The sequence below is a fragment of the Garra rufa genome, chromosome 22 (assembly GCF_049309525.1).
Source record: "Garra rufa chromosome 22, GarRuf1.0, whole genome shotgun sequence".
NCBI classification, from domain to species: Eukaryota; Metazoa; Chordata; class Actinopteri; order Cypriniformes; family Cyprinidae; genus Garra; species Garra rufa.
Window position 1 is genome coordinate 11160172 of NC_133382.1, and position 16588 is coordinate 11176759.

Sequence of the window (16588 nt, forward strand, 5' to 3'; positions counted from 1 at the left end):
TAAATCAAGCATATAATGCATTATATTTATTAATAATTAAGATTTTTAGAAAGCACATTAACTTCTTTCACATTTACAACTCTATTTTGTTGTGTTTACTGCATAAAAACATTGGACGATATTTACAATTATCTGACTAAAAACAGCTGAAAATTTGGACGTGCAAATTCATTCTCAATCACGAGGGGGCGCTTTAGTAGCGCTGAAATACTACGGTTTCCCTAGTAATGGCTGCACACAAATGAAATCAGCATTAGCGCTGTTTTATCAGGCAAGAAATGAAAATGCCAACGACACGTTTCTGAGGACAGTCAGTTCCCTTCAGATACATTCATATAAAGACATCCGTGCAGCATTTTAACTTTAAAACGTGAAGCATGCATATTTATTCAATGACATCATTGCCTTTTAGTTTTATCCAGCCCTATCGCGATTCTCGTCTTTCTGTACCCAAATGTAAGACCTCTTAAAATTATAATTAAGCCTCTTTTGATATGGAAAGCTGCTCGCTACTTCCGCGCATCCTGGCTTGGTGGCTATTTGATTCCATATGCGATCTGAAGCGAGCTCGCTTAACGTTACATGTTTGGCAGCAAACCAGCTGGGTGCCCAGTTTGTTTCAGCGCACGCACGAACGAACATCCTCAGGTCCTACTCTCAACATAAAAATAAATCCAGCAAATTTTAGAAAAAAGGCCTGCATTTAACACAAATACAAAATTTATCTACAAAACATAAAATAAAAAATGGGCTCGAAAATTTAATACCTCGTCAGATGACGTTTATTACTTTTTAATACTTTTAATGGCCTTAATTTTGGCTAATTTCATTTACTACCTTTTACTACCTTTTACAACCCCGCGGACACACTGATTAACACAGTAAATAAAGTCCATTTTAATCTCATGATTTCATCTAAATTCATCTTAATTTCATCTAAAGGCAGAAACACTATCCTTCTACACAATTCAAAATACCTAGTTTTATTTTCTTCTAGCTGCTCTCCATTTTCCGGACTGCTCTCTTTAGGGTGCAAGTGTGCTCGGATCTGAATAGATTTACATGACAGATATTGCATGTATGCAGCAAACTTGTTCAAATAGTAGAAGCATAGTAAAAGCATAGAGTTGAAAACCACCTTTCATTATACCTTTAATTTTTTTCAACCAAACACACAAACGCACATTTTCCAGACTCATTTTTTTATGGCATTCAGATTCCAGAGAGGTACATCAATACGCATTAGAAAATTCAATATAAAACCATTTCTTTTTAAAAACGTGTCATTTTTATATTACCCTAACGTCAAAACATGTTGCATTGCATTTGTGTCTTTTTACATTTACATAGACATGTAAAGGGTAGGACAGGTCAAGCTGTTAGTCAAGTGCGCAGCTGGAACAGGTTGGCATAATGACATGTGTTCCAGAAGGGTGGTTCATCACTAAATATTATACAAGGATTATGAATGCACACTTAAAGGGTTTAAGAAGCTCCTGGGATTAAAAGTAGCTTTGCAATGATTCACCGAGGATAGTCTCCATTTCATGAATGACCTTCTGCACTTGCTGCTCCACTTCTTCACAGTCATCTGTGAAACAAAGGGGAAGAACAATTAAATTCTGAATTCTAAAATATTTTAGAAAACATATTTAAATGTTCTTAAAATGCAACAAATACCCAAAGAAACAACAAAGATAACACCAGGTAAAACACACTGTACTTTGGTAACAGAATCATGTGTGCCTATTTGATTAAACATTGACTTAATGTTCTTACCCTCCATAAGCTCAGCCAGAAACGGGATAGTCTCTGGCAGAAGAACTATGTAGTTCTCCCTCAGCTTGTCTGCCAACTCCAGCAGCATGACAAGTGAAGAGAAGCGCACCTGAACAAAAAGGAAAACGTGGTCATTTAGTTTCAATTCTTTATTTAAAATATATTTAGGTTGAAGAGAAATCAATCCACATATTAGAGCAAAGCCTAAAACATAAAAGATTAAGGGCACTCATTTTAATCATTCCCACAAACTCTGGCTTTATAATGCAGGACATTCACATAATCAGACATGTGATCAGCTATGAACAAGCAACAGGAAAAACTTTTTTTTTTTATTTCAATTTGACAATATAATAACAAAATAATTATAGCTGCAAGCAGCAATTATGGGGCCAAGCACTAGGCAAGCAATGCAGCAAACAGAGCAACTGAAGCAATGAGCAATTGAAGCCATTTTAAGAAGAGTCTAGTCAAAATGGGTAAAAAAAAAAAAAAAAAAAAAAAACATTACTAGTAATATGATTTAATTGCTTTTTTTTTTTTTAAAGTAGGTTTCATTACAAAAGGCTAATGCAATCAAAAGTTATTAGCATTTTTAGACATTTCACAGCTAATGTTTAATTAATGGTTTATTACTCTTGACCAATAGGTGGCGCGGTTACCAAATTGATGTGCCGTGGTCAGTATGAGGTGACAGTGGCACATACAAAATGTGGTGTCAATTTTTAAAAGCTTTTCAGAGATACAGCCTCTGAAGCAGTTTGGCATCTTTCAAGCAAATTCATTGATGCGCTAAACGAAAACCGTTTCATATATCGACACGAAATCCATTACTTTTTGCCAGCATGGTCTGGAGATGATCAGAGTCAAATTTGGTGAAAACTGGACTAATAGTCTAGGAGGAGTTTGAAAAAGTAGGTTTTCAACATAAATCAAAACGGCAGAAAGGAAGTCCATCCAATTATGGCATAATTGGTGTCAATGTTCTCGGCATTATCCAAGGAATATAGCAAGACCAGTTTCATTACAATAGGTTAATGCTAATTATTAACATTTAAAATTTCATTATAACTTTTGGTCATAACGTGGCGCTGCCCCCAAATTTTTTGAGTACTGTCAAGGCATGGTGCCGAAGACACACATCGAGCTCCGTAGCGATACGCCAATGCATTCATAAAATATATAATTTTCTGACAAAATTTAAAATGGCAGACGCCCAAAATGGCTGACATAGGAAAATTGGGTATGGTTCGACTTGGCATGATGCACCAAATCTAAAGAGACCTTTTTTTATTTTTTATTATTTGCTTATTTTTTGGCCGAATAATTAACGAGTTATAAGCAAAAATAGCCATTTTTCATACATCCTAACCACTAGGTGGCACTGCGGCGAAACACTGCAAATAGCCTCAGGTCATGCTTGTTATAAAACAAACCAAGTTTGGTCTCAATACGCCCAACCGTTGAGGAGACATAGCCTCACACCCATTTTTGCGCACTTTTTGTAGAATTCGTTTGCACGTTATTCGAGAGCGGTTCAACTAATCAACTTGAATTACAATCATTTTTTGCCAGCATGGTCTGGAGACGATCTGAGCCAATTTTGGTGAAAATCAGACCAACCGTCTTGGATGAGTTTGAAAAAGTAGGTTTTACGAACTATTAAAAATTGAAATACCTTAAGATTTTTACATTTTGGTGTTCATTTGACTCTGCATGAGCCAAGGGATCAGAGGAAAAAAGAATCTGTGTTTCTTTAATTTGAAATGTTAAATTAGAGCTTTCAGTTTGGTGTAAAACATCTGGTAGAGGTCAAATCTGCTGCTTTGTTGATTTATGAACTATTCTCATTACAAATTTGTGAAGGTTGGTGTTTTGCATTTTCAAACGCACATAATAGGTGAGAGCTTGCAGAGATGAAGTTTGTGTGGAGCAGCATTTACAGTGAACCAAGTCACTCTAAAATACTGGAAAACCAAATCATGAGCTGCTAGCGTGTAAATGAAAACAATGTTGCCTGTTGTTATCACCATTTCATATACTTGGCAACACCAATTTTTACTCTTATTTGGCACTTGCTGGTGTTAATTCTGGATCCTGGCTAAGATACTAAGAGTGCTTCACCCACAGCCACAAAATGGTGCAACGTAATCCATGTATTCTATCAAATTTAGTCAATTTTTACTATAACTTATATAATCAAGTAAGCATCAGCATTGTTCCCATTTAGAAATTTTGTATGGGTAGCTGACAAATAGGCAGTAAAAATGCTGTTTTGTAAAAGCTTTTTTGTAAAAAAATTTAATATACTTGTCAAGTATGAGAAAATAGAAAAGGTCACTAACTTCGTCAATTCTTTTATTGTTTTTTTTTTTTTTTACTGAACTGTACCATAAATTTGTCCTATGGTGTGACAGCCAAAAAAATTTATTTTATCTTAATAATAAACAAATAGCATGAAATAGATTTATCTTGATTGTTTTATATAGTGTTATATATTTAATATGAAATTATAATTAACATTTTTTGACTTGACTTGTTGGACAATTTCAAGACAAACTGCTGGCATCCGTTTAAAACTGTTGAAAATGATAACATTTTAAGATGAGTGATATCTATGATCTCTCTATTGCAATACACAACTATTTAAAGATATTTCAAGATAAAAACAAATCTGTTGTTCTTTTATAATGTGTCACATCATAGGACATTACGCCACACTAAAGGACAGAGTTATTAAAATATTGATATATAATTATGGCGCTATGCTCGAGATAGTCACACCATAGGACAATTATGAGATTTGGCTCACAAAAAAACCCAAAAAAAAAACCTGCAGGTTTTATAACAACAGGTCCAAAAACAAATAAATGTTTAATGATTTACTGCATTTTAAATAATGAAAATGTTAATTATATTAATTTTTATCTTGTGGGACAGTAAAGATGCCATGTCACATCAACCCATACACATTCACATAAATTAATTTTTTGCCCTACAAAATGGTACCGCATACAATGGCACATCACTTCCACTCTATCTCTGTATGTTTAAAACTTTGATTCAGAATTTGCATACCTTGGGTGAACTGTGTCGTGTCTTGAGCAGAATCTGATAATTGAGAACTTTCCACTGCGAGTCGTCTCCCATGGCAACGGCAAACTGGCCAATACAAGGCACCAAATGTTCGGTAATATGGATCTTGTAGATCTCCTCTCCTCCTAGCATGTTCTCCAACTTCACACACATAAAAAAAAATGTATTAGACACCACAATAGCAGGAAAAACTTTTATACCCTTTATATAATACACAGTTTTGATCTAACAACTATAAAAACGTCAAGTGGTGTAACCATGTAAAAGATAATAAAATGTAACTAGGAAAAAATATTTCATAATCATGAAAATGTTAACTTTTCTTGGGGTTATTCCATTTGACACCCTGAACTTGCTGTATTACGAAAAGGTCAAATTAGCCAATATCTTTTGAGACATTGACACATATTCATTAGAGTCTATATGGGTAATCAGATGATTTTACATTGTGATTGATCTTGAAGACATCCACGATCTACTTTTCAAGTGAATTATAGAGATTGAGATCTTTTATGCCTTGGAAATAATGTTAAAAATACAGCAATGACTGCATACTAGATGGTTGTGCTGACCAGCCAAATAGAGACAATGAACCATTCTACATGACCTACTAAAAGGGCCATGCGATTAATCAAATTCTTGTTTCGGTTTCGATTTTGGCTTCCAATGATTATAAAAACAATAATCAAAATAAAATGATCACTGTCTTGTTTACAGTTTCTTATTTTAAGGCACTACTTAAAAGTCTAAACTTAACATCAAAATGCAACGTGACAGTAGTAAAATACAGTCTAAGAAAAAATTACTGCTGCTCTTGAGTGAATAACTTAAGTAGTCTTAACCCTTAAAGACCTAGAACATTTTGGGGCACCTGAGGCACCTGTACATGTCTTTGTTTTTTTTTTCAGACCTATTCTAGCAGTCAGCATCAATTGTCATATACCATTATAAACATAAGAACTTCAACTTTATGTCTAGCTAATTTAAAATGACAATTTTTCTTTTGTTTTCTCTAAAAATGAGTGAATTTCCAGAACTTCAGGAAAACCGCTGGCAACAATTGGGTGTTTTTTACTGTGTATTCAAACAAAAACTCTTGAAGTTTGGATTTTTTTTCTTTAGAAATTTGTATTTAGGTGTTTTACACTTCCAAATAAAATTTTGTCTATATATAACATTCCCCAAGCAAGTTATAGCCATATATTACAATATTATTATAGGCGATTTTCAGTGAACAACAGGCATATTTAGTTTATTGACAATATAGACATGTCCAAAAGTGTTTCAAGTCATAGCAGAATCAGTGTTATATAATAGCAAAACACGGTAAAAAAGTTACTTTTTCAGATAAATATATTCTTAATGGAGTATGAACAATAAACACAAACAGTGTAGACCTAAATTCCAGTGCTTTATCTGATATATATTGCCGTTTCATCCTTGTTTTTGGTTTGTGTTATGTCAAAGGGCTGAGTATTTCTGTGCTTTTTCAAAAAATGCTGCCATGCAAATTTTATTTTGCGTTTGTTTTCATGCACGCAAGATGCACTTTACTTTCACTTTGCGTTTGTTCAGAATTCCAAAGAAACATGCTAATCGGTGGTTCAAAGGACCAAAATCTATGTTAATTGGTTGAATAGAATAGATGACAGTTTGAACCAATGTGGGCACACGGGTGGGACTAAGCATCAACAATCGTTCCTGTTTGGCTCAGAGGACCGAAATGCATTGGTTTCATCTGACGAATCAGTGCAGACTTTTTAAAGCATTTAAATTGGATTAGCGGTTCAACAGTTATTAAACATTTAAAAACAATAGTTTTTTTTTTTCTGTCTAAGTCTTTGAGGGTTAATAAGAATAAATATTTAATGAATCAAGAGTGAAGTCTGGATATTTAGATAGTATTTCAGTCTCAAAATTGTGAAGATCGCAATTCAGATTGTGGATTGTGTTTTAAAATATTGAGTTTTTGGGAAGATAGCCCCAACATGTTGGTTACACCAGTGTTTACCAACTCTACTCCTTGAGGCACACCAAAAGCACACATTTTGGTAGTCTTCCAAACCCGGTCTTGGCGTATCTACTAATGAGTTCAAACGAGTGTGTTTGATTAGGAGGACATCCAAAATGTGTAATTTTGTTGTGCTTCAAGGACCCGGAAACAGGAACACTCAGTCACACTGCCCTGACCAGTATTTTGTTTTTGTCAAAAAAAAAAAAAAAACCTACTATATTACTACTTTATTATGAAAAGACTTTTAAGAATTTATACAAGAACTTTTAATGATCTTAATGATGAATGTGCCACGAGGGGAAAATATTATAGGTGTTGATACATTCAGTTTACATGCCACACTGACCTGATCCACCAGGGGGCCCATGAGAGCATCAGCCCTCTCCTTACTGAGGAAGCGCTGAGTATCATAGAGGAAGATTTTTTGGAGGCAGTCCAACATGTACTGCAGCAGCAGGCTGCTCTTTGCCACATTGTTGTCATTTTCATCATCATCATCTGAATCATCATCATCATCTGAATCATCATCTGAATCAAAGAAGGGTTCATCTATAGCAGAAGAGGGGGAAGTCAAAGTAAATTACAGCAGTTAAAAAGTGCAAAGAAAAATTACTGGAATATTTAAGTGTTTTGTCTCTAAAGTGCAAAATGTTCTACAAACTTGATACAAAAACATATTGATATGCGCAGACTACCTGTGTGGGAAAAGTTGAGCTGATGCAGCAGTTCAGAGAGGGGTTTGACCAGCTGCCCAGCAAACAATACAAACAGTCCTTTGAGTTTGCTGGCGATACTGTCTGCCAGTCTGTAGAACGTCAACAGGCGGTCTTTAGAAGCACCATCCATCTTTGACCAGTCAAACAGCTGCAGATAAGTGAAAAAAAAGATTCAGTCAGCATGCATTTTCACTTCTAATAGACAATTCATAACCAAAGTATATATTGAGCATATTGTTAAATAATTCATTTTCAGCTTTATTAATCAACCAGTTTAATACATATCATCATACCCCAAAAACACAAAATATTTCTTTGAATTCTAGGGCTGGATACTGTCAGATTTCACAAATCGATTTAACTTCAGTTCAGAAGTTCTTAATTCAATTTGATTTAAGGTTTAATACAGGTACGGGCATGTCAATTCCACTTAAAAAGTCTCTCAAACAATGCTGTAAACCAGGGCTATTCAATTAGATCCATTTGAGGGCCGGATTATCGAACTGGAAATTTGAAGCGGGCCAAGGGGATGGGGGCCGTCCCGATCTTTTTCTAGGGGGCCTATACAATTACATTGAAATGCATATTCACTAAAATGAACTAATATTACCAACACCAACATCTATAAAAGGTTAAGGTGCTGTCTGTCAATCAATTAAAAAAAAAAAAATCACACATTTTTTTAAATTAATCATGAATAATCGCATATTTATATATTTATACTGTCATAATTTCACAATGAACCTCCAAATTAAGGTAGAAACAACAAAGTATTTTTAAATATGTGTTTAATAGCATCTTTTTACCAAGTAGCCTATTATTAATGAAGTATTGATATCAATATTGCTACTGGTGTCTCTATTAAATTAATTTTCTCTCAGTTTTACATATTAATTATGTCCATTCAACATTACAGTAGAATTGAAAGCCCAACATTCAATAGGCTCTGAAATATATAACAGCTTTTAATTTAGGTGATTTTAAAACAATCTTTACATAAACTATAAATTGTGTATATGCATAAAATATACAGATTATTATTGCCATATACTAGTTATAATCGTCATTTTATGTTTTTAATTTTACATTAGTGTTTGTTTACCACAAAGTATATTTTGTCCATCAAAATAACATTCAAATTGGATCATAAGAGCTTTAAAGTGCTTAAAATGGTTTTGCAAAAATGCTTGAAAGTCATTGAAAAGTGCTTGAATTTCTCTCTCAAAAGGTTGTACAAACCCTGAAATTAATACTGTAATAACATTCGACTTTGCTTAAGTTGGTGTGACCTACATCAGCGCTGTTAATAACAGAATTCTGAGCAGAATTTGAATGATTCTCACTGATCTTTCAGCAACCTTAATTCATTCTGGGCGAAATCAAACACTTTTCACTGGATCTCGCAGCACTATGCAGTAACAGTGTCGCGAAATCAACTTTGGTTCCCGATGCTGTTCTGAGCTTGGACAAGTGTGTTTGCGTTGCGGTCTGAGCTGATAAACGGTCCGCGCTGCGCAGCTCAAACGTGGCGCGCTTTGGTTTCTCTTTCGCTTTGTTTGCCGTTTAATGTTTCTCATATGAAACAGAAATAGCAGCGCGTATGAGTTGAATAACGCGGTGGTCGCGCCATTGCGACCGCTCACAAAATTTAGTCGCACCGGCAGAAAAAATGCGGCCATTTGGTCGCAGTCTGGAGCCCTACAAGCGCTTGTCAAATCTGCCGTCTATTGATGTTGCGATCTCCGGTAGATTGTCGTTGTTCTTGGCTCTCTAGCTTTTCTTTTTTGGCTGGCCCGCCGCCTAGTGGACAAACTAATTAGTGCAAAAACCATTCAAGCCACCTGCTGCTCCCTCGGGCCGGACGAAGATGATTGGCGGGCCGCATTGGGCCCGCGGGCCGCCAATTGAATAGCCCTGCTGTAAACTATCAGTTGGTACATTAATTTGAAAGTTTAAAATAAGGCATCATAAAAAAAAATTATATTAAAAAAAGAAATTAATATGAAATATAGTGCATATATCTAGCAAAATGCTCTTCTGTAAAGTTTTATTCTTCTAGATGACTAACAAGCTTTGGACACCAAATCGCTTTATTTGAGGTCAATTTAACTGTACGTAAAATGAATATGTGAAATGCCGATAGAGCGATTACAAGTTGTGCTGTTTCTTTTAGCATACCTTCTGATATTCATTCATGTGTATTTCTCGCCATAACTAGTAGTAAAGTGGAAGATGACTGGTGCATGTCACATTAAAGGAACACTCCACTTTTTTTGGAATCCATTCAGCCGTTCTCCTGTTCTGGCGATATCACTTTTAGCATAGCTTAGCATAGATCATTGAATCCTATTAGACCAGTAGCATCGCGTTCAAAAATGACCAACGAGTTTCGGTATTTGTCCTATTTAAAACTTGACTCTTCTGTAGTTATATCGTGTACTAAGACAGGCGGAAAATGTAAAGACGCGATTTTCTAGGCCGATAAGATTGGGAACTACACTCCCATTCCAGCATAATAGTCAAGGAAGTTTGCTGCCGTAATATGGATGCAGCAGGCGCAGTTATATTACGCAGAAATGCTCCGTGTGCATGCAGTTGGTCACATTGTGCTGCGTGATATTACTGCGCCTGCTTCGGCCATGTTACAGCATATACATTGTTACAATTTTCATGTGTCAAACATTTTTTTTTGGCCATATGACAGAAATCTGATATTTTATTTGTCGTAAATGCGCATAACTAAAGTAAATAAAGCAAGCTAGTATGCATAGGCCACAAAGTGTTGCAGAAATAAAACATTAGTGGACCAAAAAAAGAAATATGGCATTTTTTCCAGAAAATGTCTTGCACAAAATAAATTCAAGCACTTTCAAGCACCCGTAACTATGCATGTTCATTTTCGAAAAACTTTCCAGGGCCTTGAAATTTTTTTTTTTTCACATTCACAAACTTTCAAGATTTCAAGGACCCATGGGAACCCTGTATACACATCTAGAAATCACCGAATGACATTAAACATTAAGTCTCTGTAAAATATGTTGCATTAATTTGTAGGGCTTGTTTTGTGTTTTATGGAACATTTGACTAGTCCAACAAGAGACAATTAACTACTATGATTCTTTTTTTTTTTTTTTACATGTCTACATTATAAAACTGATCCAAGATCATGTAAAAACAGACTTGAAGAAACTCAGAGACTTGGTTTGAAAACAAAAAAGCTTCACAAAGCAGTGGTTTGAAAGAACCCATTACTGTTATCTTGTTTTTAGATGCGTAAACAATATTGTCTTATTGAAGGAAGACTTTTTTCACTTAACAACAGAAGCTTACCTTGAAGAAGAGTGGTCTAAAAGTGACTTCTGAAAGTTTCATAACCATCATTAGCAGACAGTCAATCACATAGCCCTCTATCTCAGCAGTCTTATTCAGATCTCCCTATTGAACAATAAAGTTATATCGGTCATCATCAATAAGTGCACTTATTGAAAAAAGCACAAATTGAAACAGGGGTATGTAGTACCAGGCAATGCTGTGCACGGAAATCAAGAGCAGACAGGAAGAAGGTAGTGAGCTCTGATTGGTGGTTGTTGAGTTGGTCCTTCTCCATGTGAGTTATATGTTCTTTCAAGATGATCATCAGAGGACCAATACGATTCTGCAACAGGTACAGAAAATATGATCAGATGAATAAAACTAACAATAGCAATAAACCGTAGGAACTGTGCATTAAATGCATTAAAAGATCATTAGTCCAATCAAACTATTTACTTACCCGGTAAGCATCACCCATGGTGGAATAGCATTTTGAAATGGTGGGAATGAGGACCCTGGGAGGCACCTTTGTGGCAAGAGTGGTGCTGAGCGAGGAGAGACGTACAGACAGCTGAGGGCAAGCTGTCAGTCGCTTGGTTAGCAGAGTTAGGCGAGTGACCTAGAGCACCAGAGAAGAATGAGAAGGTTCAAATAAAAATAGTAAACTTAAAAGATAAAAATGTTTCTGAATAACATATGCTGCTCTAAGGTTTATCTTAAGTTACAAGGTGACACTAATACCTGTAAGATGATGTCCTCCAGGTAGGGGCTGATAAAGTGTGGCAGCGCCTCTGATACGCGCTGTAAAGCTGTGACAGCACTCAGCAGGTAGACTTCATTATTCATCAGGTCCTTTCTCTCCTTCAGAGCGTCCAGCACTGCAGGCATCAGGCTGAAGTCCGAACACATTAACATATAAGGATTCAAGATAATTCACTTCCAGTCTATTTAGATTCCCAACCCTTTTGTCAGCTTTACACTTCACACTTATGTAAAAATCAACTTTTTTTTTGAGGAAAACATTTCAGGATTTCTCTCCATATAATGGACTTCTATGGTGCCCCCGAGTTTGAACTTCCAAAATGCAGTTTAAATGCAGCTTCAAAGGGCCCTAAATGATCATAGCCGAGGAAGAAGGGTCTCATCTAGCGAAATGATCAGTTATTTTCTAAAAACATTTACAACTTATATACTTTTTCTACTATATCTCAAACGCTTGTCTTGCCGAGCTAGACAAGACGAGCATTTAAGGTTAAAAAGTATATAAATTGTAATATTTTTTTTTTTTTTAGAAAAATAACCCATCATTTTGCTAGATAAGACCCTTTTTTCCTTGGCTGTGATCGTTTAGAGCCCTTTGAAGCTGCATTTTGGAAGTTCAAACTCGAGGGCACCATAGAAGTCGTTTATATGAAGAGAAATACTGAAATGTTTTACTCAAAAAACATAATTTCCTTACGACTGAAGAAAGAAGACAAACATCTTGGATGACAAGGGGGTGAGTACATTATCTGTAAATTTTTGTTCTGAAAGTGAACTACTTCTTTAACCCCTCACAAAAGTGCTTGTCTACGCTGGGAGTTGTTGTTGTTGCATCTCTAGTAGTCGTACCTGTGTAACTGTGGTATAGCAAGGGCTTTAAGTGTGCTGGTCACTTCAGCCACACACAGCAGAGCACTTCCCATAACGTTCTTCTCCTCGTCTTTATTAGCAACCAGCTCCATAGCTTTTTTCAGCACTGGTATAAACACCTCCTGGTGACCAGAGCCGAAATTTCGGCACAGAAGCTTAAGGCTGTAAAGGGCCGTCTGTCGATTGATAGCCAGCTCGTCTTCTTCCTGTGCCGTAACCTGTCCGTGACTCCGACCCACGATATTTAGGAGGACGCCAACGAGCTCCAGAAGCACAGTAATCTGCCAGAGAAAAAGTGGAAATAAAGTGACCAGCTAATATTTAAACATGTTTATTAATGCAGAATGGGCAGTCGATTTATCGAAGTTATAAAATGTAACATTTTCTAAACTGTTCATATTTTTTACCTGTTCTTCCACCCACTGTGTCCGTTGCTGTAGTTTGTTATTGAGTAACTCCATGGCCTTTCTTCTTACTGATGCTAACTGATTACCCATCAGGCCTCTCAGTACAATGATGAAGGAATCCATGGGCAGCAAGGCATTAACCTAAAAGTCATATGCATGCACAAATTAAAGTTCCAGTTCAGTTCAGTGGTTCAGTTCTGAATAGAAAATTATCATGTTGCATGTAAACAGGTAAAGTTCAGGTATCAGTGTACTGGTGTACATGCAAACATGCTTAATAATCCGGCGCTTCCTACCTTGTCCAGGATGTCATAGGACTTGCTGAGCAAAGCTCTCCAGAACTTAGCCGTGGGTTTGTCTGCATTATCCTCTACACATCGAGCAACTGCATGGATGTGGCACAGAACCTCCTCCAGCAGACTAACAAGTAAACAAACATTACACCCTGCCAATGTCACCGTAACCAATCATCATTAAATACTGTAATCAAGCTTCAACTCACTGCTGCTGCAGAATCTGTAAAGGACCTTCTGTCATGTCCTCACAGTCAGCCACCTGTCAGTCAAAAATGTACACATTTAGAACGTTTATTGAAAAATCCTAGCATTTTAATATGCCCATTAAATAGAATGCCTCCTATTCTCAATGTACCTTCCCAACAAATTTGTCAGAGGCCAGAAGCTGAGCCGTAAAAGAGACGGAGACGAATTTAAAATGCCGAAGGTCTTTGCCACTATGAGCCTCCACACTGAAGATGACATCAGAGGCACTTTCTTCCTTCTTCGCCGCACTTCTTCCACGGGTCCTCTTTTTCTCCGGAGCTGCCCAGAGAAAACATCAAACATAACTTTCTTCCCTGCCTATTTTCTAGTCCAAAAAATTGAATAGCTATTAATTTTTATATATACAAGGAGTCAAGACCTAAATATAAACAGTTTGGTACACAAATACTGCACATAAAACAAACTTCTTAATAATATACAATGACAGTCAAACTGTGGCTTTCATAAAAATGCGTATTCAAACATGCATTTAACATGATCACTAACAGTTTAAGTTAAAATATGTACTATAGTGCATATATTTAGCTAAATTCTCTCTAGGGTCGTCTAAGTTGACTAAGTTGAGCTATGGACACTGCATGGCTTTCCTGAGGTAAACGTAACATTATACAACTTTGTTTACAAGCTGTTTCATCAACGTTTTACCATGGTTGAAAAACTGAGCGATTACAAAAGACATGATACATTCTTCTTAACACATCTTTTTATGCTAATTTATTTCATGCTATAACTAGTAGTAAATAGGAAGAGACAACTGTTTCATGTGTGCTCCTTACTGGTGCTTAAACTTAGGCAGATACAGTAATCTTTCACACCACTTTTAAGAGCATCAATGGCATTTACACCGTTTGAATTTCATGATAAAAGTGAGAATTTCAAAGCTGAGACTTTGTTTTTTATCAAAAGTAAAAAAAAAAAAAAACTAAAAAGTTTATTACTCTTACTAGATGTCAGGAATGCTACAAATAATGCTTGAAGTTTTGTTCACACATCAACTGAAAACAGCATAGACTAAAAGATTGCTCTTTGGATTTAAGAATTAACCCTTAAAGACCTAGAGCAGTTTTGGGGCACCTGAGGCACCTGTACATTTCTTTGTTTTTTCAGACCTATTCTAGCAGTCAGCATCAATTGTCATATATCATTTTAAACATAAGAACTTGAACTTTATGTCTAGCTAATTTAAAATTACAATTTTCCTTTCGTTTTCTCTAAAAATGAGTGAAAAACGCTAGCAACAATTGGGTGTTTTTTACTGTGTACTCATTTACTTTGTAATTAGGTGTTTTACATTTCCTAATAAAATTTTGTCTATATATAACATTCCCCAAGCAAGTTATAGCAATTTATTACAATATTATTATAGGCGCTTTTCATGGAAAACAGGCCTATTTAGTTGATTGACAATATAGACCTGTCCAAAAACGTTTCAGGAGTAAAGTCATAGCAGAAACAGTGTAGCATAATAGCAAAACACAGTAAAAATAAGTTACTTTTTCAGATAAATACATTTTTAATCTGAGTATGAACAATAAACACGAACAGTGTAGAAAGCAGCACAAGAAAATTGCACAAATTGTCTTGTCAAATTGTGCAACAAAAATATAAACAGACTAAATTATTCACAAACTGACAAAATGACAGAGGAATATACAGAGTGCAACAGAAAAAAAATGTATAGTTCTTTACAAACTATATAAGAATTTGTTACATAATATAACAACCAAATAGATGGATCTGCTGGCTGTAGTCCGTGTCTGAATCCATTTCACCGAGAGATCGCATATTGACGCGGAAACCTAAATTCCAGTGCTTTATCTGATACGTACGGCTGTTTCAACCTTGTTTTTGGTTTGTGTAATGTCAAAGGGCTCTGTCGTGAGTATTTCTGTACATTTTCAAAGAATGCGCTCATGCAAATGTGTTATTTTGCGTTTGTTTGCATGCATGCAAGACGCACTTTGCTTTCACTTTGCGTTTGTTCAGATTTGCAAAGAAACATGCTAATTGGTGGTTCAAAAGACCAAAACCTATGTTTATTGGTTGAATAGATGACAGTTTGAACCAATCTGGGCACAGGGGGGACCGAAACGTATTGATTTTATCTGACGAATCATTGCTGAGGAAATGTGATGATGTAATTACGCTCACCACGGAGCCTCTGAATATGCAAATGAGACAAATGCGATATCACTGAAAAATGCATTACAAGACTTTTTAAAGCATTCAAATTGGATTAGTGGTTCAAAAGTTATTAAACATTTAAGAATGGTTATTTTTAGCCGCGGGCGACTGTCTCTGTCTTTGAGGGTTAATAAGGGTTCATGAAAATGAATATAATTTAAAATCAAGTGAACAATACTGTCAACCTCAAGAAAGATAGTCAGAGGCAATTCATCGAAGTGCACAGTTCTTACCTTCTTCTTTGTCCTGTGGTAGAGTCATGAGATACTGCAAGATTTTGATGATAGAGGTCAGCTGCTCCTTTACCTCAAACTCACAGCACACAGAGATCCAGAACTCCTGATCTCTCTCCACAACAGCCTCCTACACAACACAAAACACAACTGTCTCTACAAACCCTAATCACAAGGGGTTTCCAGTGTACCATAGTATTTTTCTGCACATTGCTTATTCAGCAAAAAAAAAAAACTAAAATATTAAAATTTTAAAAACACACATGAAACTTTCTTTACCTTTTCAGCCCCAGCTGCACTGACGGATGTTTGTGTGACATGCTGCTTGAACAGGAGCAGCATTAGGACCCAGAGGAAGCGAGACGGTCCCAGTGTTTTCATCAGCTGGCTGAGGATGGGCAAGCGTCTGTGCTCAGGCACATGAGGCAGGGCATCAACAAACACATGCACAATATGTGATACCACAGTCTCCATATGCCCCTCAGACTGGCCACTTCCACCCTCATGGGCCTGTGGAGAAATAAAAAAAAAAAAGTAATTTTGTAACAGTTTAATTTTTCTGTTAAATAAGAAAATGTGAGTATAAAACTGGGTAAAACTCCCAGGACTATGATAGAAGGTTGTGTTTGGTTAAAGGGCAATGCCATGTAGA

The 16588-nt window shown here is 36.0% G+C and overlaps 1 protein-coding gene across 1 annotated transcript in view; it reads right to left on the reverse strand.

The window, feature by feature from the left end:
• Window positions 1-1135: 1135 nt before the first annotated feature.
• Window positions 1136-16588, reverse strand: part of heatr1 (HEAT repeat containing 1) — a 41995-nt gene continuing 26542 nt past the window's right edge. Inside the window, exons 30-45 of the mRNA XM_073827698.1 lie at window positions 16216-16446; window positions 15937-16066; window positions 13608-13777; window positions 13459-13511; window positions 13253-13376; window positions 12957-13097; window positions 12529-12830; window positions 11659-11809; window positions 11378-11536; window positions 11126-11260; window positions 10936-11040; window positions 7585-7753; window positions 7236-7438; window positions 4858-5016; window positions 1780-1888; window positions 1136-1591 (exon numbers count right to left, since the gene is read on the reverse strand). Of these exons, the coding sequence (XP_073683799.1) occupies window positions 1503-1591; window positions 1780-1888; window positions 4858-5016; window positions 7236-7438; window positions 7585-7753; window positions 10936-11040; window positions 11126-11260; window positions 11378-11536; window positions 11659-11809; window positions 12529-12830; window positions 12957-13097; window positions 13253-13376; window positions 13459-13511; window positions 13608-13777; window positions 15937-16066; window positions 16216-16446 (2430 nt within the window). The 3' untranslated portion in view covers window positions 1136-1502. The remainder of the gene's footprint in view (window positions 1592-1779; window positions 1889-4857; window positions 5017-7235; window positions 7439-7584; window positions 7754-10935; window positions 11041-11125; window positions 11261-11377; window positions 11537-11658; window positions 11810-12528; window positions 12831-12956; window positions 13098-13252; window positions 13377-13458; window positions 13512-13607; window positions 13778-15936; window positions 16067-16215; window positions 16447-16588) is intronic.